Raw genomic sequence first — 23,664 nt, 5'->3', positions numbered from 1 at the left:
CACAGGCCACAGGGGAACTTCTGCTCTTGTGCTTGGAGCATCTCCTGTCATCTTTTTGCACTGACCTTGGTGTTTGCAGGGCTGTTTCTCTCACATTTTCTCACTCATCCCTCCCAGCATTGTGCTGTTGCACAATGTTTTTAAGCCTTGAATCTGCTCTCCCAGAGGCACAACCAACATCACTCAGTGGCACAGCTCGGGCCAGTGATGGGTCCATTTTGAAGATGGGTGGAGCTGGTTCTTCTCTAACATGGAGATTTCCTTGTCTATTCTCACAAAGGCCACCCCTGCAGCACTCCTGCTACCAAACTCTCCCCACATAAACCCAGTGCAGCTGCTCTTAGATCCCTTGCTCCCTCAGCCTCCCCCAACCAGGTCCAACAAGCCCAGCTCCCTTCATCATCTCTCCTTCTAGGCTGTGTGCTCCAGCCCTTGGGAGCTCTTCATGTTGTTTTTGTTCAGTGTTCCACATCGTCATTCACTGCAGGGGATAAGGACTATCTGGACACAGCACTGCAGGTACATCTTTGTGGATGCCAAGTAGAGAGGGTTGATAAATAATTGAGATCTGCTGGCTGTGCTTCTCATGTGATTTGCCATCATTGGTGGCTTAAATACAGTGGTGGATCCACCATAACTTGTAGAAGAATCTTTCCAGAATGGTTTGTTGTGACACCCATCTACAAGAAGGGCCGGAGGGCAGACCCGGGAAACTACAGGCCTGTCAGTTTGACCTCAGTACCAGGGAAGCTCATGGAGCAGATCCTCCTGAGAGTCATCACGCAGCACTTGCAGGGCAAGCAGGCGATCAGGCCCAGTCAGCATGGGTTTATGAAAGGCAGATCCTGCTTGACGAACCTGATCTCCTTCTATGACAAAGTGACGCGCTTGGTGGATGAGGGAAAGGCTGTGGATGTGGTCTACCTTGACTTCAGCAAGGCTTTTGACACCGTCTCCCACAGCATTCTCCTCAAGAAACTGGCTGCTCTTGGCTTGGACTGGTGCACGCTTCGTTGGGTTAGAAACTGGCTGGATAGCCGGGCCCAAAGAGTCGTGGTGAATGGAGCCAAGTCCAGTTGGAGGCCAGTCACTAGTGGCATCCCCCAGGGCTCGGTGCTGGGGCTGGTCATCTTTAATATCTTCATCGATGATCTGGACGAGGGCATCGAGTGCACCCTCAGTAAGTTTGCAGATGACACCAAGTTAGGTGCGTGTGTCGATCTGCTTGAGGGTAGGAAAGCTCTGCAGGAGGATCTGGATAGGCTGCACCGATGGGCTGAGGTCAACTGCATGAAGTTCAACAAGGCCAAGTGCCGGGTCCTGCACCTGGGGCGCAATAACCCCAAGCAGAGCTACAGGCTGGGAGAGGAATGGTTGGAGAGCTGTCAGGCAGAGAAGGACCTGGGAGTGATGGTGGATAGTCGGCTGAATATGAGCCAGCAGTGTGCTCAGGTGGCCAAGAAGGCCAACAGCATCCTGGCTTGTATCAGGAACAGTGTGACCAGCAGGGCTAGGGAAGTGATCGTCCCCCTGTACTCAGCTCTGGTGAGGCCGTGCCTCGAGTACTGTGTTCAGTTTTGGGCCCCTCGCTACAAGAAGGACATGGAGGTGCTTGAGCGGGTGCAGAGAAGGGTGACGAAGCTGGTGAGGGGCCTGGAGAACAAGTCCTACGAGGAGCGGCTGAGGGAGCTGGGCTTGTTCAGCCTGGAGAAGAGGAGGCTCAGAGGCGACCTTATTGCTCTCTATAGGTACCTCAAGGGAGGCTGTAGCGAGGTGGGGGTTGGTCTGTTCTCCCACATGCCTGGTGACAGGACGAGGGGGAATGGGCTTAAGTTGCGCCAGGGCAGTTTTAGGTTAGATGTTAGGAAGAACTTCTTTACCAAAAGGGTTGTTAGGCATTGGAACAGGCTTCCCAGGGAAGTGGTGGAGTCCCCATCCCTGGAAGTCTTCAAAAGACGTTTAGATGTAGAGCTTAGGGATATGGTTTAGTGGGGACTGCTAGCGTTAGGTTAGAGGTTGGACTCGATGATCTTGAGGTCTCTTCCAACCTAGAAATTCTATGATTCTGTGATTTGTTGCATGGGGCTGTCCTTTGACAGACACAGGACCTTGCGTTCCTCTACGTTATTGTGATAATGGCATACGAATAAGTAAATTTCATGTTCAGTACCCCTTGCCCAATTTGTCTAATAGGGTTTGAGTGCCTGAGTCTGTGTATTTCCATTAAGAGCAGAGCCATGCATGTGTTTGAAGAAAAGTGAATAATTTGGTGACCACTCTTGCTTCTTCTCGTGATTGCTCCATTTCTGTATATCAGCACATCCTTACTGAGCATGATACAGGCATGCTTTCCAATCCTCCTGTGCTCAGCTGGAATGCTCACAGCCACTAATACTGCTCCAACTAACATGCACTGCTCTCTCACCCTAGTACTACTTTTCCTGGAACAAAGTTCAGATCTGCAAAACTCAAGTTCACCACGAAAGACACCACAGTCAAGGAGTCTGGTTGACTGTTTATAAGTCACAAGGAGGAGGGCCTTACGGGAGAGAAATCATCTTCAGTTGCTGGCCCCAGTTTGTTCCAATTTGCTCTTCTTGGAAAAATTCACTTGTATAAACAGATCTCTCCCATGATATGAGGGAAATCTCAATGAGAAAGGTATGTGTCAACACTGATGTTCTAGTAGTTTCTAGGTAGTTGTTAGTGATATGTCCCAAATACTCTGGTTGAATTTCCTTTGGAACCATCAAAGGTACTGCAGATAGCTATTTGATAATTTAATTATAATTACATATTCATTGCTCTCAGCGCTGGTGCTTTGAACCAACAGAAATGACCAGGTGAGGAAAGGATGGGTAATTTTCTCCTTTGGGCTGTGTCCTCCTCTTCTGCACAGCTAGAATCAGGTAGCTGAGGTGGACAATACTGGTAAATGCTATTAACCATCAGGTACTTCCCATTAAACACAACAGTGGAGATATTATCTGAGATGCAAGAAAATCTCCAGCTGCACATTGTCAGTAACAAAGAGACAATGCCAGAGAAAAAAAAATAAAAATCACATTGCATCTGGCTTTTCTTACTCTCTTTTTTATGTGTTCACTATTGGCCCTTGCAGGAAGAAGCATATCAGAATGGATGCGTCTTTGCTTTGGCCAGTTCAGACATCATTTTCCATCTTTTTAGACCAATAGGCTAAATTCTTTGGAGAAACAGTAAAAGCAGGCTTTCACAGTGGTGAGTTTATTCATCTCTGCAATAACTTTGCTTCCAGCATAAGCTGCTGTTTCTGGAGGCACTCCAGGAGCTACTGGCACCCATCTGCAAAGACGGGCACATCTAGAAGAGCTGATCTGACCTGCAGAACATTTCAATAAGAGGAACAGCAACAACTTCCAGTCCCGGTAGACTGGAAGCTGGCAAATGTTGTGCCGATTTTCAAGAAGGGTCAGAAAGAAGACCCTAGCAATTACAGGCCTGTCAGTCTCACGTCAGTGCCTGGTAAAATCATGGTTCTTGAACTTATTGAGGCGCACCTGGGGGACAAAGCAGTCATTGGTCCCAGCCAGCATGGGTTTGTGAAGGGTAGGTCCTGCCTAACTAACCTGATTTCCTTTTATGATAAGATCACCCGTATGGTGGACCAAGGGAAACCATCTGATGTGATTTTTTTTGGACTTCAGCAAGGCTTTTGACACGGTTTCCCATAGGATCCTACTGGACAAAATGTCCACCATACAGCTAAATAAAAACATCATACGATGGGTGAGCAGTTGGCTAACGGGCAGGGCCCAAAGGGTTATGGTAAATGGGGCTGCGTCAGGCTGGCGGGCGGTCACCAGTGGGGTCCCTCAAGGCTCCATTTTAGGGCCAATACTTTTCAATATTTTTATAAACGATCTGGATGTAGGAATAGAAGGTATTTTGAGCAAGTTTGCTGATGACACCAAACTTGGAGGAGTTGTGGACTGGAATGAGGGTGTAAAGGCCTTGCAGAGGGATCTGGATAGGTTGGAGAGCTGGGCGATCACCAACCGCATGAAGTTCAATAAGAGCAAGTGCCGGGTCCTGCACCTGGGACGGGGAAACCCTGGCTGCACATACAGACTGGGCGATGAGACACTGGAGAGCAGCCTAGAAGAGAGGGATCTGGGGGTCGTGGTAGACAGCAAGTTGAATATGAGCCAGCAGTGTGCCCTGGCAGCCAGGAGGGCCAACCGTGTCCTGGGGTGCATCGCTAGTAGGTCAAGGGAGGTGATTGTCCTGCTCTACTCTGCGCTGGTGCGGCCTCACCTCGAGTACTGTGTGCAGTTCTGGGCACCACAGTATAAAAAGGACATGAAACTGTTGGAGAGTGTCCAGAGGAGGGCTACGAAGATGGTGAAAGGCCTGGAGGGGAAGACGGACGAAGAACGGCTGAGGTCACTGGGCCTGTTCAGCTTGGAGAAGAGGAGGCTGAGGGAAGACCTCATCACAGTCTACAACTTCCTCGTAAGGGGGTGTCTAGAGGCAGGAGACCTTTTCTCCATTAACACCAGTGACAGGACCCACGGGAATGGGGTTAAGCTGAGGCAGGGGAAATTTAGGCTTGACATCAGGAGGGGGTTCTTCACAGAGAGGGTGGTTGCACACTGGAACAGGCTCCCCAGGGAAGTGGTCACTGCACCGAGCCTGTCTGAATTTAAGAAGAGATTGGACTGTGCACTTAGTCACATGGTCTGAACTTTTGGGTAGACCTGTGTGGTGTCAAGAGTTGGACTTGATCCTTAAGGGTCCCTTCCAACTCAGGATATTCTATGATTCTATGATAACTTTTTTCACTCACTGTTTTTTCAGTGCCATTGCTGATCTTTTAGCAAAATGTTCCACTCACTCATCATTACCCCATTCCTCCATTCTTCAGCCTTCCTCATCTGAGGAGGATGATGGTAACAATGAAAATGTCAGTGTTCAGCAAGAGAAATCAGATTTATGTCGGAATTCAGTGTCCTGGGTGAAGCAGCTGAGCTTTTTTGGATAGTGATCCTTCCCAAAGAGCCAGCACCTTAATGCATGAATGTCCCTGTATATTCAGTGGTGTGGATTTCTTCTGTGCCTGCCTGCATCAATCCCTCTATTACTTCAGTGTTAAGATGAAAATTAGCTTTGCTGCACATCAGAGGTGAATGCAGTGCTTATGAGGAGTACATCCTCAGCATACAGGGTAGTGTGGCACATCCTCAGCAAGATCAATTTGATACCAGAGGCGGTGAGTTTCAAATGGCTGGGCAGAGTGGCAGGTCTGTAATTCTCCAGAAATACAAGCCCTTTCCCCTGCCTTTCTTCCCTGCAGCACAGAGAGCCCAGGGCTGGCTTTGCAAGATGGCTGCACCTGTCTTTCGGAGGTGGCTGCAGTTTGAGTGCTGCCATCAGTTGGCTTTGTCATGACTCTGACTAGTTCCTTGCTGATAGCTATGGGTGACATCTGTTTTCTTCCCAGTTTATGCAGAGGAATCAGTAACAAAGCTGTTTCTCTGATGTTGCCATTAGCAGTGTAATTTGGAGCATTATAAGCCATTACCAGGCCTCTGAGAAGGAAGGCTTTTTGCATCATCTGAGGATCTCAGCAGCTGATCGTAAAACTGTGTCTCCATCCACAGATGTAATGTGCTCTAAAGTTGCATAAAGAAGAGCCTACAAGAAGTGTATGTTGAATTCCCTATGCAGTATGTATGAATATTAAATATTTGTGTGATTGGCTGCTTTAAACACCCCAACAATATTTATAACTGGTCGGGGGGACGGTAGAAATTCTTCAGTATATGAAATAATTTATTTCAAACCTCATTTCTGCAATGCTGTAGTTTTTGCATCTCTTTGCATTTGAAGGACTAAAGATAGATGACGCACAACAATGGAAGCAGTTCCCTTACTTCTTTTGCGTAAGGATTGTGAGGTCATATAATTTAGAGGGAAGATTTATTTTACAGGTTTTCAGGATCAGTGTAATTCCTGAGTATCCTTTTTAAATTTAAAATAAAGATTCCTTTATCTTCTCAGTACCAAAATATGAGTTTGGTAGCGTTAAAGAGTTATTTAGGTTTTTACACTTATTACCTGGCCAATTGTTTTGTAATCCCCTGCCTACCCTGCATGTTTTTGGAAAACTAATGAGAAACGATCTGTAAGTCAAATGAAATGCTGAATTTCTGAATATAATATATGCTGTTCTTTAAAGGAAGTCCTCCAAGCTGTGCCTTGCGAATTGCAGCAGATTCTACTCCATGGAGAATAAGGGGCCATACAAACAATGAAAACTGTTAAGGATAACTCAGGAATCTGTCTCTTTTGCAAAACAGCAGTGTAGGATTTTGAAAGGAAATCTCCATCTCTTTGCTTATTTTCTAGGTGTGCTGAAATTATTCACTATTCTTTTTTCATTTTGGTTCTAGTTTTATGAGGCTTGCTTGTAGACTTCTCTTCCATCAGAGAAACTCATCCTGCTGGTCCCTCCCAGGGAGCAGGGATACCACTCCGGTATCCGAAGGAGCCCAGCTTGTCTGCTGCTCTCTGCACTGACCAACAATATTTCCATGCACTTTTTCACAGCCTAGCTTTTAGGGTTTGTTTGACACGGCAATGATAAAACCCTTTCCCTTCCCCTCATGTTATATAGAATGAGAATGTGTTTTGGATAGCAAAACACATCCCCCCAGGCAAATTAGAAATTCCTTAGGGGCAGGAAGCAAACAAGTTTTGTTTTTTTAACTCTAGGTTTTGTGTCACTGGGCAGGAATATGAGAAAAATACTTGACACTCTTCCTCTAGGAAGGAAGAAAACATTCCTGTGGAAGATGTATGCCTATTGCATCCATACACAGATCTCTTCTGCAGACTAGGTTGTAAACCGACATATGTAGATCCCCTAGGAAGGAGCAATGTGCTGTTCATGCCAGTGCTGGAAGAGTTCCCAGCCATTCAACTGAGCCCTGGAACTGTAGCAATACAGTATGACTTTGAAGCTGTCCCTGTTTTCAGCAAGAGGTTGGGCTAGAGACCTCCAGAGGTCCCTCCCTACCTAAATCCTGTGGTTCTGTGGCAGTGTTCTGGTGATCATTTACTGAACATACTGATACATTAACTGGGAAGCGAGTCCAACCAGCTGCAGCACATGCTGCCTCACACTCTCAAGTGTGCTCTCGTCCCAGGCTAGCCCAACTACTTCTAGGCATGAGGCTGGTCAGCCTCTCGGTCTGCCCCGTCCATGGCACTTTGCTGGATACTGAGAGCGGCTGCATCTATTATGGTTCAGGGTTTCTTGCTTCGAAGTCTTGTAGCTCAGTAGCTGTGAGACATGCTCCCTGATGGGCTGCAGACATGATTTTCACTCCTGGAATTTAGTTGTTTGGATAAATGCAGTTGGCTTCTGCTTTCTTAGGAGATGGTAAGAGAAGTGGTATCTGCTGCTCTCCATCTGTGCCAAGTCTTCACTGCTGGTCTCAAGGGCAGACAGATGGTTCTCAAGTTACCCTCTACAATTAAAATAGTCCCAGGAGCACCATGCTCTGCCCTCTTCCTGAAGCACAGAAATCCGTGTTGCCCACTGAATCCTCCCCTACTGTGGTTGCTTATTGACCCATCACACTCCCAGAACAATATACATGGCTGTGCTGACCACTTGCCAAGTCGATCCTACAACTTTCAGGCTGTGAGAATGTTCTCTAAGCTAAAGAAGCATTCAGCTTCAAGCCTCTGTTGATCCTAGGGATCACAGCTAATTGCCCTATATCTCTAAAATGTCTTTTGAATTTAGGGACTCTGAACCCTGACTTAGGCTTGGATTCGTCAATTACACAGCACAGAAGTAGCTTTTGTATTTTACAAGGGAGAGTATATATTTCGGTGGACAACGTAGTCAACATTAGGTTTTCTCTGAGAAGTTGTGTGGCATTGTTTTATTGGGATGTTTATGGTTTGGTTTGGTTTGGTTTGGTTTGGTTTGGTTTGGTTTGGTTTGGTTTGGTTTGGTTTTCTCAGCAAACTTTTAATCTGTGTCCCTTTTCATCTTAAACCCCTTCCTTCCCTGACACTGATGATAAGGAGGACATGGCCACTGCACGAGCTGACTTGATGCCTTTAATATCATGTGAATGTTTCCCAGGGCAGAACAAGGTTTCTGTGGGAGGACTTGGCACCACAGGCTATTCGTATTGTCACCATCCTGCAGTACAGAGTGAGTGCAGGGTCTTGGCTGACATGTCTTTTATCCTATCGTAATAGTGACAGGTATGCTTCTAGCCTGAGCAGCTTTGCTGAGCAGCTTCACCCAGGATACTGTGCTCTTTCATCTTACTGTTCTGCATTAAATGTGTTATTCAGAGCTAGAAGCCACCTTTCTAACCCCAGATGTTCTTGACACACAAGCCACAAGCACTGTGCTGGGAGAATGACACTGGGCTCTGTTTTCTGTCCTCTTCTTCAGAGCATCTTTTATTAGCCCCAATATTTTTCTGGATGATTATACTCCTAGCAGGCTTAATACTGCATGAATTCTCCCTGTCAGCAGTCAGTTCTTCTTTTTCTTTCCATAGCATTTGTTTTCTCCAGCTGGGAATTGATGAAGAGTGTAGAGACAGTCCAGAAATATCAAGAAGGTGATGGCCTTCCTCTCCTGCTTGCTAGCCAAACAAATACCCATCCCCTCATCTCCAGGTTGTGGAGGAACACCAGCTTCCCTCGAGAGTTCAAAACAGACAGACTGATAGTGCTTAATTCACTGTTACAACTGGCTGAAATGCAGTGGATAGTGAGTTTTAATTTCTTACATGCTTCCTGTCCTTGACACCCCTTCCAGATAGCTGATATGTCCTCTACCTGTGGCAGTTTGTACTTCACACTACTACATGTTGGTGCCCTTCCTCATCTGGTTTCAGAGATTTCACAATCCCACCAGGCTCAGCAATCTTCTACTCCCCTGGTTGCTTAGGGCCATGTCAAGGTGAGTCAGGGCTGTCCCTCAGGATTTAGACCCCACGCTGCCTGGGGCCAGGGAAGCCCCAGTCACATGGGGAAGTGCTGCTTCCTCATGTCCTGTTGGGATTTTCTCTTGTTGCAGTTGTGCCCATTGGCTCATGTCCTTTTGCTTTGGACTTCTAAAGAAAGTCTGTCTCTGTGTTCTCTGTCACCTTCCCTTTAGGATGTGGAAGATGCAGATAGATCCTCACTTTTCAATTCCTCACTTATTTTTTCATCTCCTTTCTTTTCAATTCATCCCTTCTCCTTTTCCATGGATATGGTTTCAGAGAAGCCATATTATCCATTATCCATTGCTAAGAGGAGAAAATACTGCTAGTCAGGCTGATAGTGCAGCTGTACTTTGGTCACAAGTGCTTCAGTGTCTCCCCTAATGTCTTTAACTTCTGGGGGACTGGTGGAGCTTCATATGTTGACTTTGAGACAAAAAAAAAGAGAATTGTTCTTCATTCCTACTACTCTGTTCAGCCCTGCAGGCTGCTCAGAATGACTGCAGGTAGGTTGTGATGGCAGCCAAAACATGGTGGTCAAGATGTCCCAAGGAGGAAGATTTTGTTAAATCTGTATCCCACATCAGAGGCTGGCTCTGGCCCTCTCCTCATCGCCATGAGCCAGCAGCTTCAGAATCTGCAAGGTCCACATAGCCACAGCACTGCTGCAGGGCCTGGCAGGGACGTAGTAACTTCTGTGACAACTTCACTGTCACAGACAGAACGCTGGCTGGATAGGGCAATATGCCAAAGATCACACAGTACTTTTCTGTTTACATGGAAGCATGAAAGTGTTTATGTTCTTCACTTTTCATCTCTTGGTGTTGGTCCTGTGTGATGCAGCAGAGCAAAAGAAATCCACGCTGAAAAGAAGAAAACCAACACCAAAACAAAGAAAACCTGTAGTATTGGCGTTCCATCTTCCACATGCCATAGGGAAGAGGAGAGTCTGAACTTGGGGCACAAGTTGCTGCAGCTGCACGAGATGTTGCCAGCACTCCCCTCCCTGACTGCAACCTCAAGGGGATCTGTGCAAATAAAGTCCTTTTCATCCTGCTGTGAGTGAGTGGGGACAGGCCATAGTGGCTGGGGCAGGTGCACACCCTGTTGGGCTGACTGTGCAGTGGACGAAGGAGCACCAGGCACAAGCTTTCTGCAACTGAGTTTTTGGTAGGATCCCTCAGCAACTCTGGATGGCAAGGACTCTGCCAACACTGGCTGAGTGGCTGCTTGCTAATTAAGTAGGCATAAGCTCCAGCCAACTCTGCTGTCTCACTCTAGCTCTGATCTACCCAGTGTCTTATGCCTTCTACCACATCAACCGATCAGATTAATTGCTGTGCAGCTGGGATGAGAGGGGGGAGAACTGGGAGCAGATAAAAGCTTTTATGCTGCTTCCATTTGCCTTCAGATCATTACCCCTCACTTTGCCAAGAGTTCTCTGGCTTGCTACATCTCCCATGCTACTTCATCATCTGCTAGCATGGCCATGGACTGCTAGCTTCTTGCCACAAATAAAGAAAATTAAAATCTCATGGAAAAGTCCTGCCAGAAACCTTGGTTTTTAAACTAGCTGTTGCAGCCTGATCTAAACACACTGGGAGGAAAGTGCCAGTTTTACTCCTGCGACAGCTGAACAGTCATTCATACCTGATCAGAGAGTTCTAAGGTATCAAGGCTGAGATACCCCTGTTGCTTTCAGGGAAAAATCTATTTTAAACTTTTCTGTTAGCCAGCATTTCTGTAGGAAAAAAAAAAAAAAAAAAAAAAAAGAAAGAAAGAAAAGAAAAAGTCTTGAGGCTAAACTTTACCCCTGCAGTCTGCGCATTTCAGTACTGGAAGGCTGTGACTCAGTGGCCTCTGGAAGCTCTCCAAGCTATGAGTAGCTTGAAGGAGGAATTAAAAACTCAACGAACTGCCTGTTCTCCTGAAACTTGTTTTGTACATGCTATGGAAGAGATGAGAGATTTGGAAGAAGCAGGCCCTGTCCAAGAATCATTGGCTACAACAAGTCACAGCAAGCAATGAATATTTATGTTATTAAAATGCTTAGACATCTTTTAATGAGCCTTTTTACCAAGTTTGTGTGGAAGAATTTGCCAAACACCATGTGCACTGTAATAAATCCCAAGGTACCCAATGGGCTTCCCCACTTGGTCTTCTGTCCCTGACAGTCTCTGTGTAGAAATGTCAGATTTAGAATACCTGTTTTCCATCTGAAAATGAGAAGGACAGACTGCACGGGAGTAGCATTCCCGTGGATTTTCCAGACATTTGGAAAAGCTGATGTGAACAGAAGTATGTCCTGTTCTAGCCTATGAAACCAGGCTTGAGGGCGGCAGGAGGAATCTCTGAAAGACAAGTCTAAGGCTGGATGTTAGGCAATCACTTCATCAGAGCTTGGAGAAGAAGATGCTTTCTTTGGTTGAGTCTCTGCTTCTAGGCAAGGGTAGACCTTGTTTCACTATATAGTCTTAGTGCCCTGATCTGCTCTGCCTCATCCCAAATCTGGAGATCACGGGCCTTTTCACCCCTGATGGCTAAGACTTATTTCTTCTATTTCTTCTATTAAAATAGGAAACAAACTAAAAGTCTCTGGATGCTTCAGGAAACCACTCAGGAAAAGAGATGCGGTACCTGCTGAAAGTAGAGCCTGTAAACTGAATTGAGGCACTCTTACAAGTGCCTCACTTGGAAAAAGAGAATGTTAAGAAAAAGCAGCACCACGGCTTGGTGCTTTCAGATGTGGCCTCACAATATATTCCCGACCACAACCAGGAAACAGCTCCCTACCCATTTTCCCACATTTTCCCAGTTCTCAAGAGTAAGTGTTGGCTGAGCTGGCCCACCCAAGAAAAAGATTCAATAAAGGGATCCTTCCAGTTGAAGCGAAAACCATCAGTTTCATTCATGTTGTGATGCTGGCATTTAGTCCTGCTGTGCCTCTGTAGTGTAATCTGAAATGATCAGCCCAAAGTTTTCCAGAGAAGGAAATTAATGTTGCTTTTAAAAGCTGGAATATGCTGTCTTCTTGGAGGAGGAAGCCTGTATATCCTCACTGACAAATTAAACATAAAGATTTTGATCAAGCCTGATATGCAATGGCCAGAACTGGTTGGAAAGTGTTCAACTGCCTCTTTCCATGTGGATTCTTTGGTCAGAAAGTGCTCATTTGCTGAAACTGAAATATATTTTCTAAGAATATGTGGTAGTTCAAACAAAGGTTTAGCTGGAAAAGGCTTTCTGCTTTCCAAAGGAGGGTGTTTCTGGTTAATGGGGTGAGAGGGAATCACTTAATTTAACTACCAGCTTTGTGAATTCAGTCCCTCAGCTGAAATACAGCAGAATCCAGGTCATGCCCTTGCTCCTCCAAATGCATCTGTCTCATTCAAAGTGGAAAAGTCCCAGCAGGAAGGACTCACACAAGGATCTTCTGGGCCTTCATAGTGCCTTGGCACAGCGAAATCACCGAGCCTTAAAATCCCATGTTATAGGGAAATTCTCTTATTGGCTGTCCTCATGCTCTTGTGTTATTTTTAATCAATTTTATTGCTGGAAAGATAGATGATTTGACATGTTTTTAAATATCAAGGAGTTTCATCGACTAGAGGAAGCCATATCCAGTCATGGCCATGACTGACATCATGTTCCCACTCTGCTCACGGTGCAGGAGGTGTCTGTCTGGATCTTATAAAGGAGATCCATGAAAAGGGAAGGTACAGAGACTGTAGCATGAATGAGCAAGTCTGCAAGGTGACAAGCCAACACACTGGTGTGGACAGAAGTAGCTTGCTACAGAGAACCCATAAACTACCTACCCCAGCAATAACGAAGCTATCGCTAATCTCAGCTATCTCCAGGTCTGCTGGGATTAGCAATAGCACTTGAACTGCCTTTGCTTCCTCCCCCTGTGCTGCAGCTAGGTGTATTTTTAAGGGATAAGTTATTTTCTTTGACTTTTGCTCACTTGCAAGTATTTGCCCAAGGAGAGAAATTGTGTTGAAGCTTTAATGCTCGCCAAAACTTGCATGTAGACATGCTTGCTTGTAGACCACATGCTGATGTCCTGGTAGTTGCTAGAGCAACAAAACTAAAATTGGGTTCACATGGGCAGGCCAAGAGGAAGCACTGATTTATCAAGCCAACCTGCCCTGGCTTCTGTTTCCCCTCTTCCCATCCCTGAAAGTAAAGTATTAGCTTTATTGTAGCCTTTCAACTATGTAAATTGTGTTGCGTGGCCAATATGCAACCAATTATGGAGTGAGCAGATGTTTTTCACAATAATGCAACAAACACTACTTTTTTTTTTGTCCTTTGCCTTAAGGATCATTTTCATCTCCTGATGATTTCATGTGCGTGACTCTAGTATGTCTGTCTTGTAGAGATTGTCCCATTAAAGGTGTCTGAGATAATTTCTTCATTGTTGTTCATGAAAGGTTGCTTCCTTTGTGTCCTGGTAACTGCAGATACATCTAGCAGCTGTTTACAGGATACTTTCTGTGCGACTTGATTGTGCTGAGTGGCAGAAGAGATGATTTGCCCCTTGTAACGCCTTGGTCTCCTGCAGCGTTGTTGTCCTCACCTGCTGGCCCTGATTGCTTCCATGACCTGCAGCAGACTCAGGGGGAGCAGAGCGCACAGGGGAACGGGTCATGCTCAAGTGGTGGGTCTGTACCAACAGGCTTTCAGTTCCTTATGCTTTGGCTCCATCACAAAGCTTAACTTCAGGCAGTTTGGAAGTCCCTTAGTGAAAACTGAGTTGTGCGGCTGCTGCTGGCTGGTAGGGAGTGGAGCAGGAAAGTGGACAGCGACATGGTAGTGCTCAGAGCATGGCGCACCTTCTCCTGCCTGTTTGCACCCTTTTAAAGGAAATTTAAAAAAAAATCAAAATTCTGAGATAAAATTTCAAATTGTCATTTTGGAGTTTCATTTTCATCTCAGAACAAAACAAAACAAAACAAAGCATCATCCAGTGCCTTAATCTTAATTTGTTGCTGATCCCAGTTTACAGGAGGAGTCTGGTGGCACTTTGTTTGCCGGGCTGGTTTCAAGCCAGGCCAGGACTTGGCCAGCTTGCCAGCTGGATCTCCCAAGTTCTTGGCAGCCACATCATGGTATTTGCAAGGTCACACAGTCATGCTGACTCTCTGTCCTGTTGTCACTGTCTCTTCCTTGCCACCCTGATGTCTTTTAAGCCTTTGTGCCGATGTCAGACCTATGGGGGAAAGGAAGAGTTTGCTTCCAGTGTATTCACTTCATACACTGCTTCCTCCAGCTGCTAGCTATGGGGTGTGGGGGTACCTTGGGGCTCCTCTAGGAACATACAGGATTACTGCAATGAGAAAACCACTGCAAATTCTTCAAAAAGCCTGGATTTCTTCATTGTACTTCTCGCAAACAACTTGTGTTGTTATTCCTTGTGTTTTTGCAGCTGGAAGAACAGGGTGGTACTGCAGATTCTTAGTGACTTGTAGGCTAGAGGCACAATGGGCAGTACCAAGGGAAGACAAATATTAATGAGTAATCTTTCAAAAGTCTCTCTCTTCTTTATTCCAGAGTCTCCTGAAATTGGACCTTCAGTTGTAGTTCACACAACTGTGACATTTGGGAGTGAGCACCTGGATTCAGACCCTGCAGAGGTACAGCAGTTAATTCTCAGCCACCTGGAAAGCATTATGCCATCTCTGCCCAAACCAGCTAGTGTCAAGTGTCAGAAATGGAGATACTCACAGGTAACCCATGGGTGAACAAGCATCTGGGAGGGTGCTGCCTGGTTAATGCCATAGTACAGACTTTGAGGGCATCACAAGAAACAGGACATCCTACAGTCCAGTGGTTTTTATCCTCAGGGAGCAAGAAGAAAGGATATAGTCATTCAATATCCTTATTGCATTCCTCCACATAGCCTTGAGCAGCATTCAAGGCTGGCCAGGTACAGCCAAACCATTTCTAGTAATCTTTTCACATAGTGGACCTGGCTTAGTGGTAAGTTTGCAACACTCCTGATAAATTGGAATGGGAGCAGTGCACAGGGAGGAAGCAAATCCCTCATGCTTCACTGGGATTTTTGTTGGTATTTAAGAATATGACTAAGTCTGTCTCTTCTGCATCCGAAAGTATGTGATACTATTAGCAAAATTCCCACCCTACCACAGAGTAGCAGAAGTTCTTGTGTTTGGACATACTCCAAATTTGTTATTATTTTATTTGGCCCAGTTCAATTCAACAGTATGTTATACAATAAGTATTCTAAAGTAAACTACCTAAGGGTAATAATAGCAAAATATGTATATTTTACAGACTTCTCTTAAAAATCCAAGGAAATAGTTGGCAATTTCCTCAAGTATTGGAGTATATCTACATGTTTACCCAAAGCCTCTTAAGTTAAATTACACTGGTGAAATTGAATGTGGAAATTGATGCAAAATATTTACGTAAAACAGTTCCCTAAAAATTTTTCATTTTATGAAGTCTGGAAAAGATACTGTAGATGACTGCTGTGAAGTCAGCTCATACCCCTTGATCTGCATCCAATCTAAGAGCCTGGTCTCATTAGCACAAAGCTTATTTTTCTGTGAGTTAGGTATTGGTAGTTTGCAAATTACTTCTCAGTACATAGGAGTTGTTATCAGTTGACGTATAAAGATGATCTTAATATATACTTTCATGTTTTAGATTCCTAATATTACAATGATATTTCATCAAACACCTATGCTTCCTGAATCATAGCAAATTAATTTCTTTCCTTATGGTCAGAGAACATTTATTATACATTTATACCTATTGCTTCATCTTTTAGAGGTAGTTGGAACAGGAATGAACACCTATTTTCCACAATTGCTTCAAATTTGTCATCTTTCTAAATTACTAGGTATGCGTCCTGGTTCCCCTATTTAAAAATTAGATTCAGACATCATATTGCTGGACAATTATCTGTTATTTTCTCAAACACCAAAACACTGTACAACTTACTGTTCTTCCCAGTTTCTTCTGCCACTGTTGCCTACTATACTATGCTGCTACTAATCAAAATCACCCATTTCAGCATCTGCATGTGTTTTATATCTGTATCACCAATCTTTAACTCGGTGGGTGAATGTGAACATATCCTAGGTTGCAAATAAGTTAGCATAGGTCAGATCAGTTTTCTCAACAAAAGATATCTATTGCCAGGTGGGGACCCTATAAAATAATCCCTGCCTAAATTAAATATCTGAGACAGAGTTCCCTTTTTCTCTTACAGCTATCTTTACTTTCAATTATAAAAAGTTGTTGCCGAGGAAGCAAAGGAAACTGATAAGATGGGTGCACCTTTCCCCTGACTCTTTCAGACTGGATTTATCCTGCTTATTAATTAAATCCATCTGTAGCATCTTTCACATCACCAAACATAATCCTGGGATTAAAGCACAGACATTACAATTATCCATGGCAGATGAGGGACTAGGACTTCCAAACTTCTACTGACACTACTTAGCAGCACAGCTGCAATTCTGTATCCTCTGCTTTAATTGCAATAAGACACTATTAGCATTCAGAGCCAGCAGCTTCCTAGTCACCATGTTCCTTTGACAGTCACTTTGTAAGGGAGATTGGCAAAACACTGAATCACAGAAATTGAACCTCTATAGAGAAGACCTCTGAAAGGATCTCTTTGGGTCTCTAGTCCAAACTTTTGCTCAAAGCAGAACTGTTGTCAACACTGGATCTAATCTCCACCGTGGCTTTGTCTAGCTGAGCATTGAAGTCTTCCAATGTTGGAGATGGAACAGGCTGTGCCGTATAGCTGACGGTAATTTGGAATTCATTTTGTACAGCACCTTTAGAGGAACTCGAAAAAGGGATAGAATCATTCCTCTTCCTAGTCACTCTATTTATGATTACTCCTATATTACTATTATTGCATAATATTACTATATTGAGCATAGCCTTGCCACACAGGCAAAGAGATGCCGTCTGAGATTTGAAAGTATCGATCCTTTGATCAGTATAACAAATCAGAAACTGTTCAGTACAGCCAGCATTGAAAAAGCATTGGGTATTAAAGACGGAAGAACACTCCAGAAGCCTTTTCCTGCTAAACGTCTCTTCATTATATGTTCTCTGTGCCCTCAATCTAATAGAAAATTGTAGGCATAAATTAGCTTCTGATGTAAAGTTAGAGAAAGAAGATCTCTTCCCAGATTGACAGTACACAACTAGACTCCTCCATCAACTTGAGTAATTGATGAATGAATGGATCACAACTGGCTACAAATTCATTTCAGGTACTTTCTTCCTTTAAAGAAGATGCTAACATTCTGGTAACACACAGTACAGCCAGTAACATAAATGTGGGTGTTTGGCAGATGATGTGTTCTTGGAAAAGGCAACTAGAAGCACGGCAGTGGCTAGAATTCAGTTCCCTGCTACTTTCAGTTTCTGTAATGCTGCATGTCTTCCTTGTCCGTGTTTGTGACCCTTCTGCTGCTGGGAGAGTGGATCCATTCTGCTGGCTTCTTGTTCCCCCGCATTTATGGCTGTCTGGGATTTTTGGTTAGACTTGGCTAGACTCACAGTGTCTGCTGTTGGCAATGTACACCTGTGCATTATGTCTCACATTTCCTCTCTACATATGCATATGCATACAGGCTAAAACTAATGCTTTTTTAGTGAGAATCATTTTTGGTACTGCACTGATTTCCATGGCAGCTCTCAGGCTCTGGGTCTTTTTCTTGCCAATGGTAATGTACATGTGAGTCAATGGAAAAATTCCCTGGGCTCAACAAGATATCTTGGACTCCAGATCTTGTTCACTGGACTTAATGCTTGCACAATGAGACAAGGTAATGGTTTACTGCACAGGAATCCAAAACATATCTTTGGACCAAAAATAAGGCATAAAATAAAGGAGCGATGGAAAGAAAATTGCATTCTCCATATCATGCTATATGATCTCTTTGGTTTGATCTCTGTTTCTACTCTACCCTACTGTTGTGCTTCCTTCTTCCTTCTGTCATTCTAGATATTTTCTTCTATTTCAACATCTCATCCTTATGGGTCTTGTTTTGTCATTCCTTTTGTCATAATTCCCACCTTCCTCCCCTTATCACTACATCATCAAGTTCTCCATCATCTTCTCATCCTTTTTTTTTTCTCTGACTGACCCTGCTTTGGTGTCATGCTTACCAGTGCTGCTCCTGCTACCTTACCTCTTTTCTGAGATACATCGGTGCTGCTCTAGGATGTACTGACTTAGTACAATGTGGACATTTGGTCTTTGTACATAGGTTTGAAACAGTTGAGAACGTGACACAGCAAAGCATGGTTAAAACACAAGTGCTTTGTGCGTTTACTCTGCTGTTTGACACATGCTGAAATTTGTCATAAAGTACAATACTGAAAAGAGATCTTTTCTCCGTGAGTTAGATGTAGCTTCAGCTTAATAGATATTGGTAAAGCGAAGTCTGTTAAATTGTAGAAAAGCCACTCCACAAATACACAAATACAAGTTTAATCAAGGGTATAGTGCCTGGAATACTATTTTTTAAATAAATACGGTTCATGCATTGAGAATGACATTAAATACAGGTAAGTAAATATACTTACCTGGCAGGGGAGACACCATGATCAGGCAGGTGGTTTTCCCAGGGCGAGGCTCGTCCCCTGCACTCCGGGTGTGCTGACCCCTGCGATTTCCCCAAATGCGGGAAACTCGACTGCATAATTTGTGGTAGTGGGGGTCTGCGTTCGTGCTCTAAAAAAATTTTTCTGGCTGCTCTTGGCTTGGACTGGCGCACGCTTCGTTGGGTTAGAAACTGGCTGGATAGCCGGGCCCAAAGAGTCATGGTGAATGGAGTCAAGTCCAGTTGGAGGCCAGTCACTAGTGGCGTCCCCCAGGGCTCGGTGCTGGGGCCGGTCCTCTTTAATATCTTCATCGATGATCTGGACGAGGGCATCGAGTGCACCCTCAGTAAGTTTGCAGATGACACCAAGTTAGGTGCGTGTGTCGATCTGCTTGAGGGTAGGAAAGCTCTGCAGGAGGATCTGGATAGGCTGCACCGATGGGCTGAGGTCAACTGCATGAAGTTCAACAAGGCCAAGTGCCGGGTCCTGCACCTGGGGCGCAATAACCCCAAGCAGAGCTACAGGCTGGGAGAGGAATGGTTGGAGAGCTGTCAGGCAGAGAAGGACCTGGGAGTGATGGTGGATAGTCAGCTGAATATGAGCCAGCAGTGTGCTCAGGTGGCCAAGAAGGCCAACGGCATCCTGGCTTGTATCAGAAACAGTGTGGCCAGCAGGGCTAGGGAAGTGATCATCCCCCTGTACTCAGCTCTGGTGAGGCCGCACCTCGAGTACTGTGTTCAGTTTTGGGCCCCTCGCTACAAGAAGGACATCGAGGTGCTTGAGCGGGTGCAGAGAAGGGCGATGAAGCTGGTGAGGGGCCTGGAGAACAAGTCCTATGAGGAGCGGCTGAGGGAGCTGGGATTGTTCAGCCTGGAGAAAAGGAGGCTTAGGGGCGACCTTATTGCTCTTTATAGGTACCTCAAGGGAGGCTGTAGCGAGGTGGGGGTTGGTCTATTCTCCCACGTGCCTGGTGACAAGACGAGGGGGAATGGGCTTAAGTTGCGCCAGGGGAGTTTTAGGTTAGATGTTAGGAAGAACTTCTTTACCAAAAGGGTTGTTAGGCATTGGAACAGGCTTCCTAGGGAAGTGGTGGAGTCCCCATCCCTGGAAGTCTTCAAAAGACGTTTAGATGTAGAGCTTAGGGATATGGTTTAGTGGGGACTGTTAGTGTTAGGTTAGAGGTTGGACTCGATGATCTTGAGGTCTCTTCCAACCTAGAAATTCTGTGATTCTGTAAATATTTATCAAAGCAACCTTGTTCAGAACTTGTCATCATATTATTTACAAAGTGTTGATTGTATCTCTGGTGATACCTAAAAAGCTTTAGTGCTACTCTACTCCAATAAAAGAGGAGATCAACGCGGGAGAGCTAGAGTCTCAAGACATATGCATGGAGCACAGACAGGTTATCATGACTGTCATTCCACTGAAGTCCACCTCACTTCCCATCTGGGAAGGTCATCTGGTCAAGCTGATTGTGTTGCAGGCTCTCTCAGAAATGGCAGGTTCCTCTTCCTTCTCCAGCTCTGCCATCCCACCCGACATATCTCAGGAGAACCAACAGAGAGCAAATATATAGGGAAAAGGAACAGAGGCAGATTATGTGAGTCTCTGTTGGCTTCTCTGTGGTTCATTGTTACTGACCTGCTGTCCATTAAGTCATGGCATGGCATCACAGTGATTCTAAATCAAGAGAGCTCCATGGGATAACATAAAAATCCACTGGCTTTTCTATGCTGCTGTGTCATGATTGTTGTCTCTTGTAGGACCACAAGATCTGGCCCATGAATTTCCTTGACCGGATTTCCAACATGGTACTGTTAGTGCCTCATTCCCATGCTTGCCCTTTTTGTGAGTTTAGAGAGCAGGGGACTTGGTTTATTTGAATTAAATGTCTTTGCTGTATTACCACTTGCACATTTTCCTGCAGCTGTGTTCTCAGATGATGAAGAACAGCAAAGCCCCGGTTAGTTCAACTTTAGAGAAAGCAGATAAAGACAACATCTATAGAAACACAGTAGTCAAATCCCCCAGAATTTATGTTTACTCAGTGTATTGATTTTATGTGTGCTAACAACAGTTCAGGCCATGAGGCCAGCAGGTCAAAATCTTGATCAAGAGTGGAATTGATTGATAAGTTGGAAGTAACCATCATTCCTTTTGGCTTAGAGATCTCCACACTTCGTCTGTCCAGGATCAGGCTTTATTTCTTCTGCAACAGATTGAGAATAAGACAGGACAGGGCTGTAAAATTTCCATATGCAGGAAAGTTTTATTCTAATTATTTAAATACACAAGATAAATATTTTACTACAGCACTTTGATTGTTAATGGTAGAAACTAAGATCTGGATGGAAGGAGTGCTTCATATGAAGGCTCATTTCTCTTTAATATTTCTATTTTTTCTGGCATGGAATTCAGATAAATAAAATAACTTTCTTTTCCATCTCCTATATGCTTTTCTTTTTCAGGTTACAAAATCTGTGCCCAATTGTCCAGGACACATGATTCTTCATACTCAACCTCTCCTGATTTGTGGGGGCGATGGATTTACTTGTTCCAACTTTGATGGCTGCATAGATTCTGCCATGAGTCTTGCAGAGGCTGTGAAGTCTCATTTATAACAATTACAGTTATCTGCTAAACATAGTCTAGATTTATGATGGATTTAACTATGATGGATTGCATTCTAGTTTAGTATTAACACCACTAGCCTCTATCTTGCAGAAATTAATGAAGTAATAAAGGAAGATGTATTGGTGTATTGTAATAATGCTTGGAATGGAACTTAATTAAATTTTCCAGGATATGTGCTTTATGAGTGGTTACTTTGCTTGAAATCTCCAGTCAGAGCCACTAAGTTCCAGCAGCCTTGTCAGATCTCCTGATGCTTTTACAGCATACGAAAATAATGTAAAGGAAAAGAGCCCAACCTGAAGGAGCGTAAAAACCCATGGAGCTACAAAGTTCGCTGTTGTTCTGAGTATTTGGAGCTCTGAACATGAAAAGAAGGAACATGTGCGATTGATCAGAGGTATAGACGTGGTCATTTCTGTCAGTGCAGATCAGCAGTGGTCACAGGTGTGGCCATGGTGAATCAGTGATGGGGCATGCCTTGCTATGCTTCTCAAGTTGGAAAGCCTCCACAAAGTCTAACAACATCTACTCAAAGTCTATTTCTCCAAGTATGGCAAACTTGGAGAAAAAAAAAAAAAGTAAGGGATTGTAGTTCTCTGCCACTCAGCTCTCTTAACCTTCAGTGTTCTGAAGCCCCATTTGCAGGGTGGTGGAAGAGCTGATTTATTTCAACAGCTTGATGCTGCTGCTGGAAATGATGTGCCACTGAAACGACGGTACCAGTGTTGGCTGTGGTCCAAGCAACATCAGCCCAGCAGTGCTGGAAGAATAAAGGATGGAGATAAAGTGAAATAGAAGCTGTGCATGTTTCTAATGCTCTCATAGAAATAGGGCTGCTGTACCAAGGCATCTTGGGACTTACCTTGACATCTGGGCTGTAACACAAGTTTAACACAGTAAAAGATAAAAGAAGGTAAAAGTAAAAGAAAAGAGATGCACTTTAAATAGTTCAGTATTTGCCAGGTGGCGAGTGCATTACTAGTGCATTATGGCTCTCTGCAGTTCCAGGCTGCCCTGCATGAGGAGCAGCTTTTTCCTACCTCCAGGTGAATGAGCAATCAGGTAGGCGTAGCCAATGTGGAAGGTGGGTTGGCTGCTTTCTCTGGCAAAGGAGGAGGAGGAGAAGTAATTGAAGTGTATTCCATGGCAGCATGTTAATAAGAAACCTGCGGACATTTCTGGCTTAGAATTAAATCACTGCCACCGTAAAAACTCACTTAAAGTAAACAGTCAGTCTGAAAATAAGGTGAATTCTAGAAGCTCTATACTTTTTTTTGCAAAACTGGTGTAGAAATACAGGGGCAGGTCTAGGGAAGAACATAAATACATGTATGAATGAATGAACAAGGAATTTGATTTGAAATCCTAAAATAAACAGCAAGTGTAATTGTGTTGAAAATACTATCTGTCACAGTTACAAGTTTTAAGCTGCGAAACTGTGTTTCTGGGAAATTAATTTTGAAAGTGCTTAGAAATTAACAAATCATTTATTCTAAATTTGATGTTAACTTGCCCTTCCTCCTCAGTCATGCATCACAAGTTCAGCACCTCTCTGTACTCCAGCACTAAAATTATCAAAATATTATTTACAGCAGGCAAAATTTTAACCCTGCATCCATTAGAGAAGTACAGTTAAGCCTCTCTTTCTAAAATACCCACATTTCACAAAAATACAATGTCCTGTATTCATGGCAACTGAACACAGTAGTTTCCTGCTGCATTTGACCATTTCTAATAGAGTATTTTAAGTGAAACCAAAGTTTAAGGTTTAAGTTAGTTTTTAAAATATCTTTGAAAGATATTTCATGACACCAGCTGGTTTTATTGATTTATTTCTTCTTTCCTTGCAGAACCCAAGTTTAAAACTACATTTTATTATTGTGTAGGCATCAATCAGCTCCAGACCTTAGGTTTCCGTCACTGCGTGTTGCTCAGAAACATGAAAGAGTGGTGAGCAATTATGTGCACAAATTTTTTACAAGAACACATGAATTCCTGTCTTCCAAGGATGAAGGTAGCCAAGAAGAGCCACATGGTAATGGAATAAATCTAATCTGCTGAGGAATTTAGTACTGGCTTGATCTAGTGAGAGCTCAGAAGCAATCAAAGTCCAAGCTGAAGCAGTTTGATTTTGCAGTGCTGGAAAACCTTAATTAATGAACCATAGCTCACTGAGGATGGCATACAAAAACAATGAAGCCACATTTTTCAGATTGCTCCTCAGCTTCCATCCAGGCCTAGGCATCCTCCAGAAATTGGTTGCCAAAAGAAAAACGTTTATTCTGTGGTGCTGGACCATACAAGAGGATTTACCACTGGGTACTCAGTTCCCCTGGAAGGTGCCACCATGACAGTGGGGCCAGCTGTTGCTGGTGGTGATGATGGTGATGGTTAGTGGGGACCCATCCCACCAATA

The 23,664-nt window shown here is 44.2% G+C and overlaps 1 protein-coding gene across 2 annotated transcripts in view; it reads left to right on the top strand.

Moving 5' to 3' along the window:
- The window catches only part of RNLS (renalase, FAD dependent amine oxidase), a gene marked incomplete at its 5' end in the record, with an annotated part of 82,761 nt that extends 61,338 nt beyond the window's left edge, over nt 1-21,423 (top strand). For both annotated transcript variants that reach the window (XM_084290038.1, XM_084290037.1), the window contains 2 exons: nt 14,562-14,737; nt 21,083-21,423. In XM_084290038.1, coding sequence (XP_084146164.1) covers nt 14,562-14,737; nt 21,083-21,235 — 329 coding nt within the window. In that variant the 3' untranslated portion in view covers nt 21,236-21,423. The remainder of the gene's footprint in view (nt 1-14,561; nt 14,738-21,082) is intronic.
- Between the last annotated feature and the right edge of the window lie 2,241 nt (nt 21,424-23,664).

Source organism: Netta rufina, assembly GCF_964035555.1.
Source record: "Netta rufina genome assembly, chromosome: 7".
Taxonomy (NCBI): Eukaryota; Metazoa; Chordata; class Aves; order Anseriformes; family Anatidae; genus Netta; species Netta rufina.
Note: the sequence above shows the minus strand (reverse complement) of the source record. Positions and strands in the feature narration are given on the sequence as shown.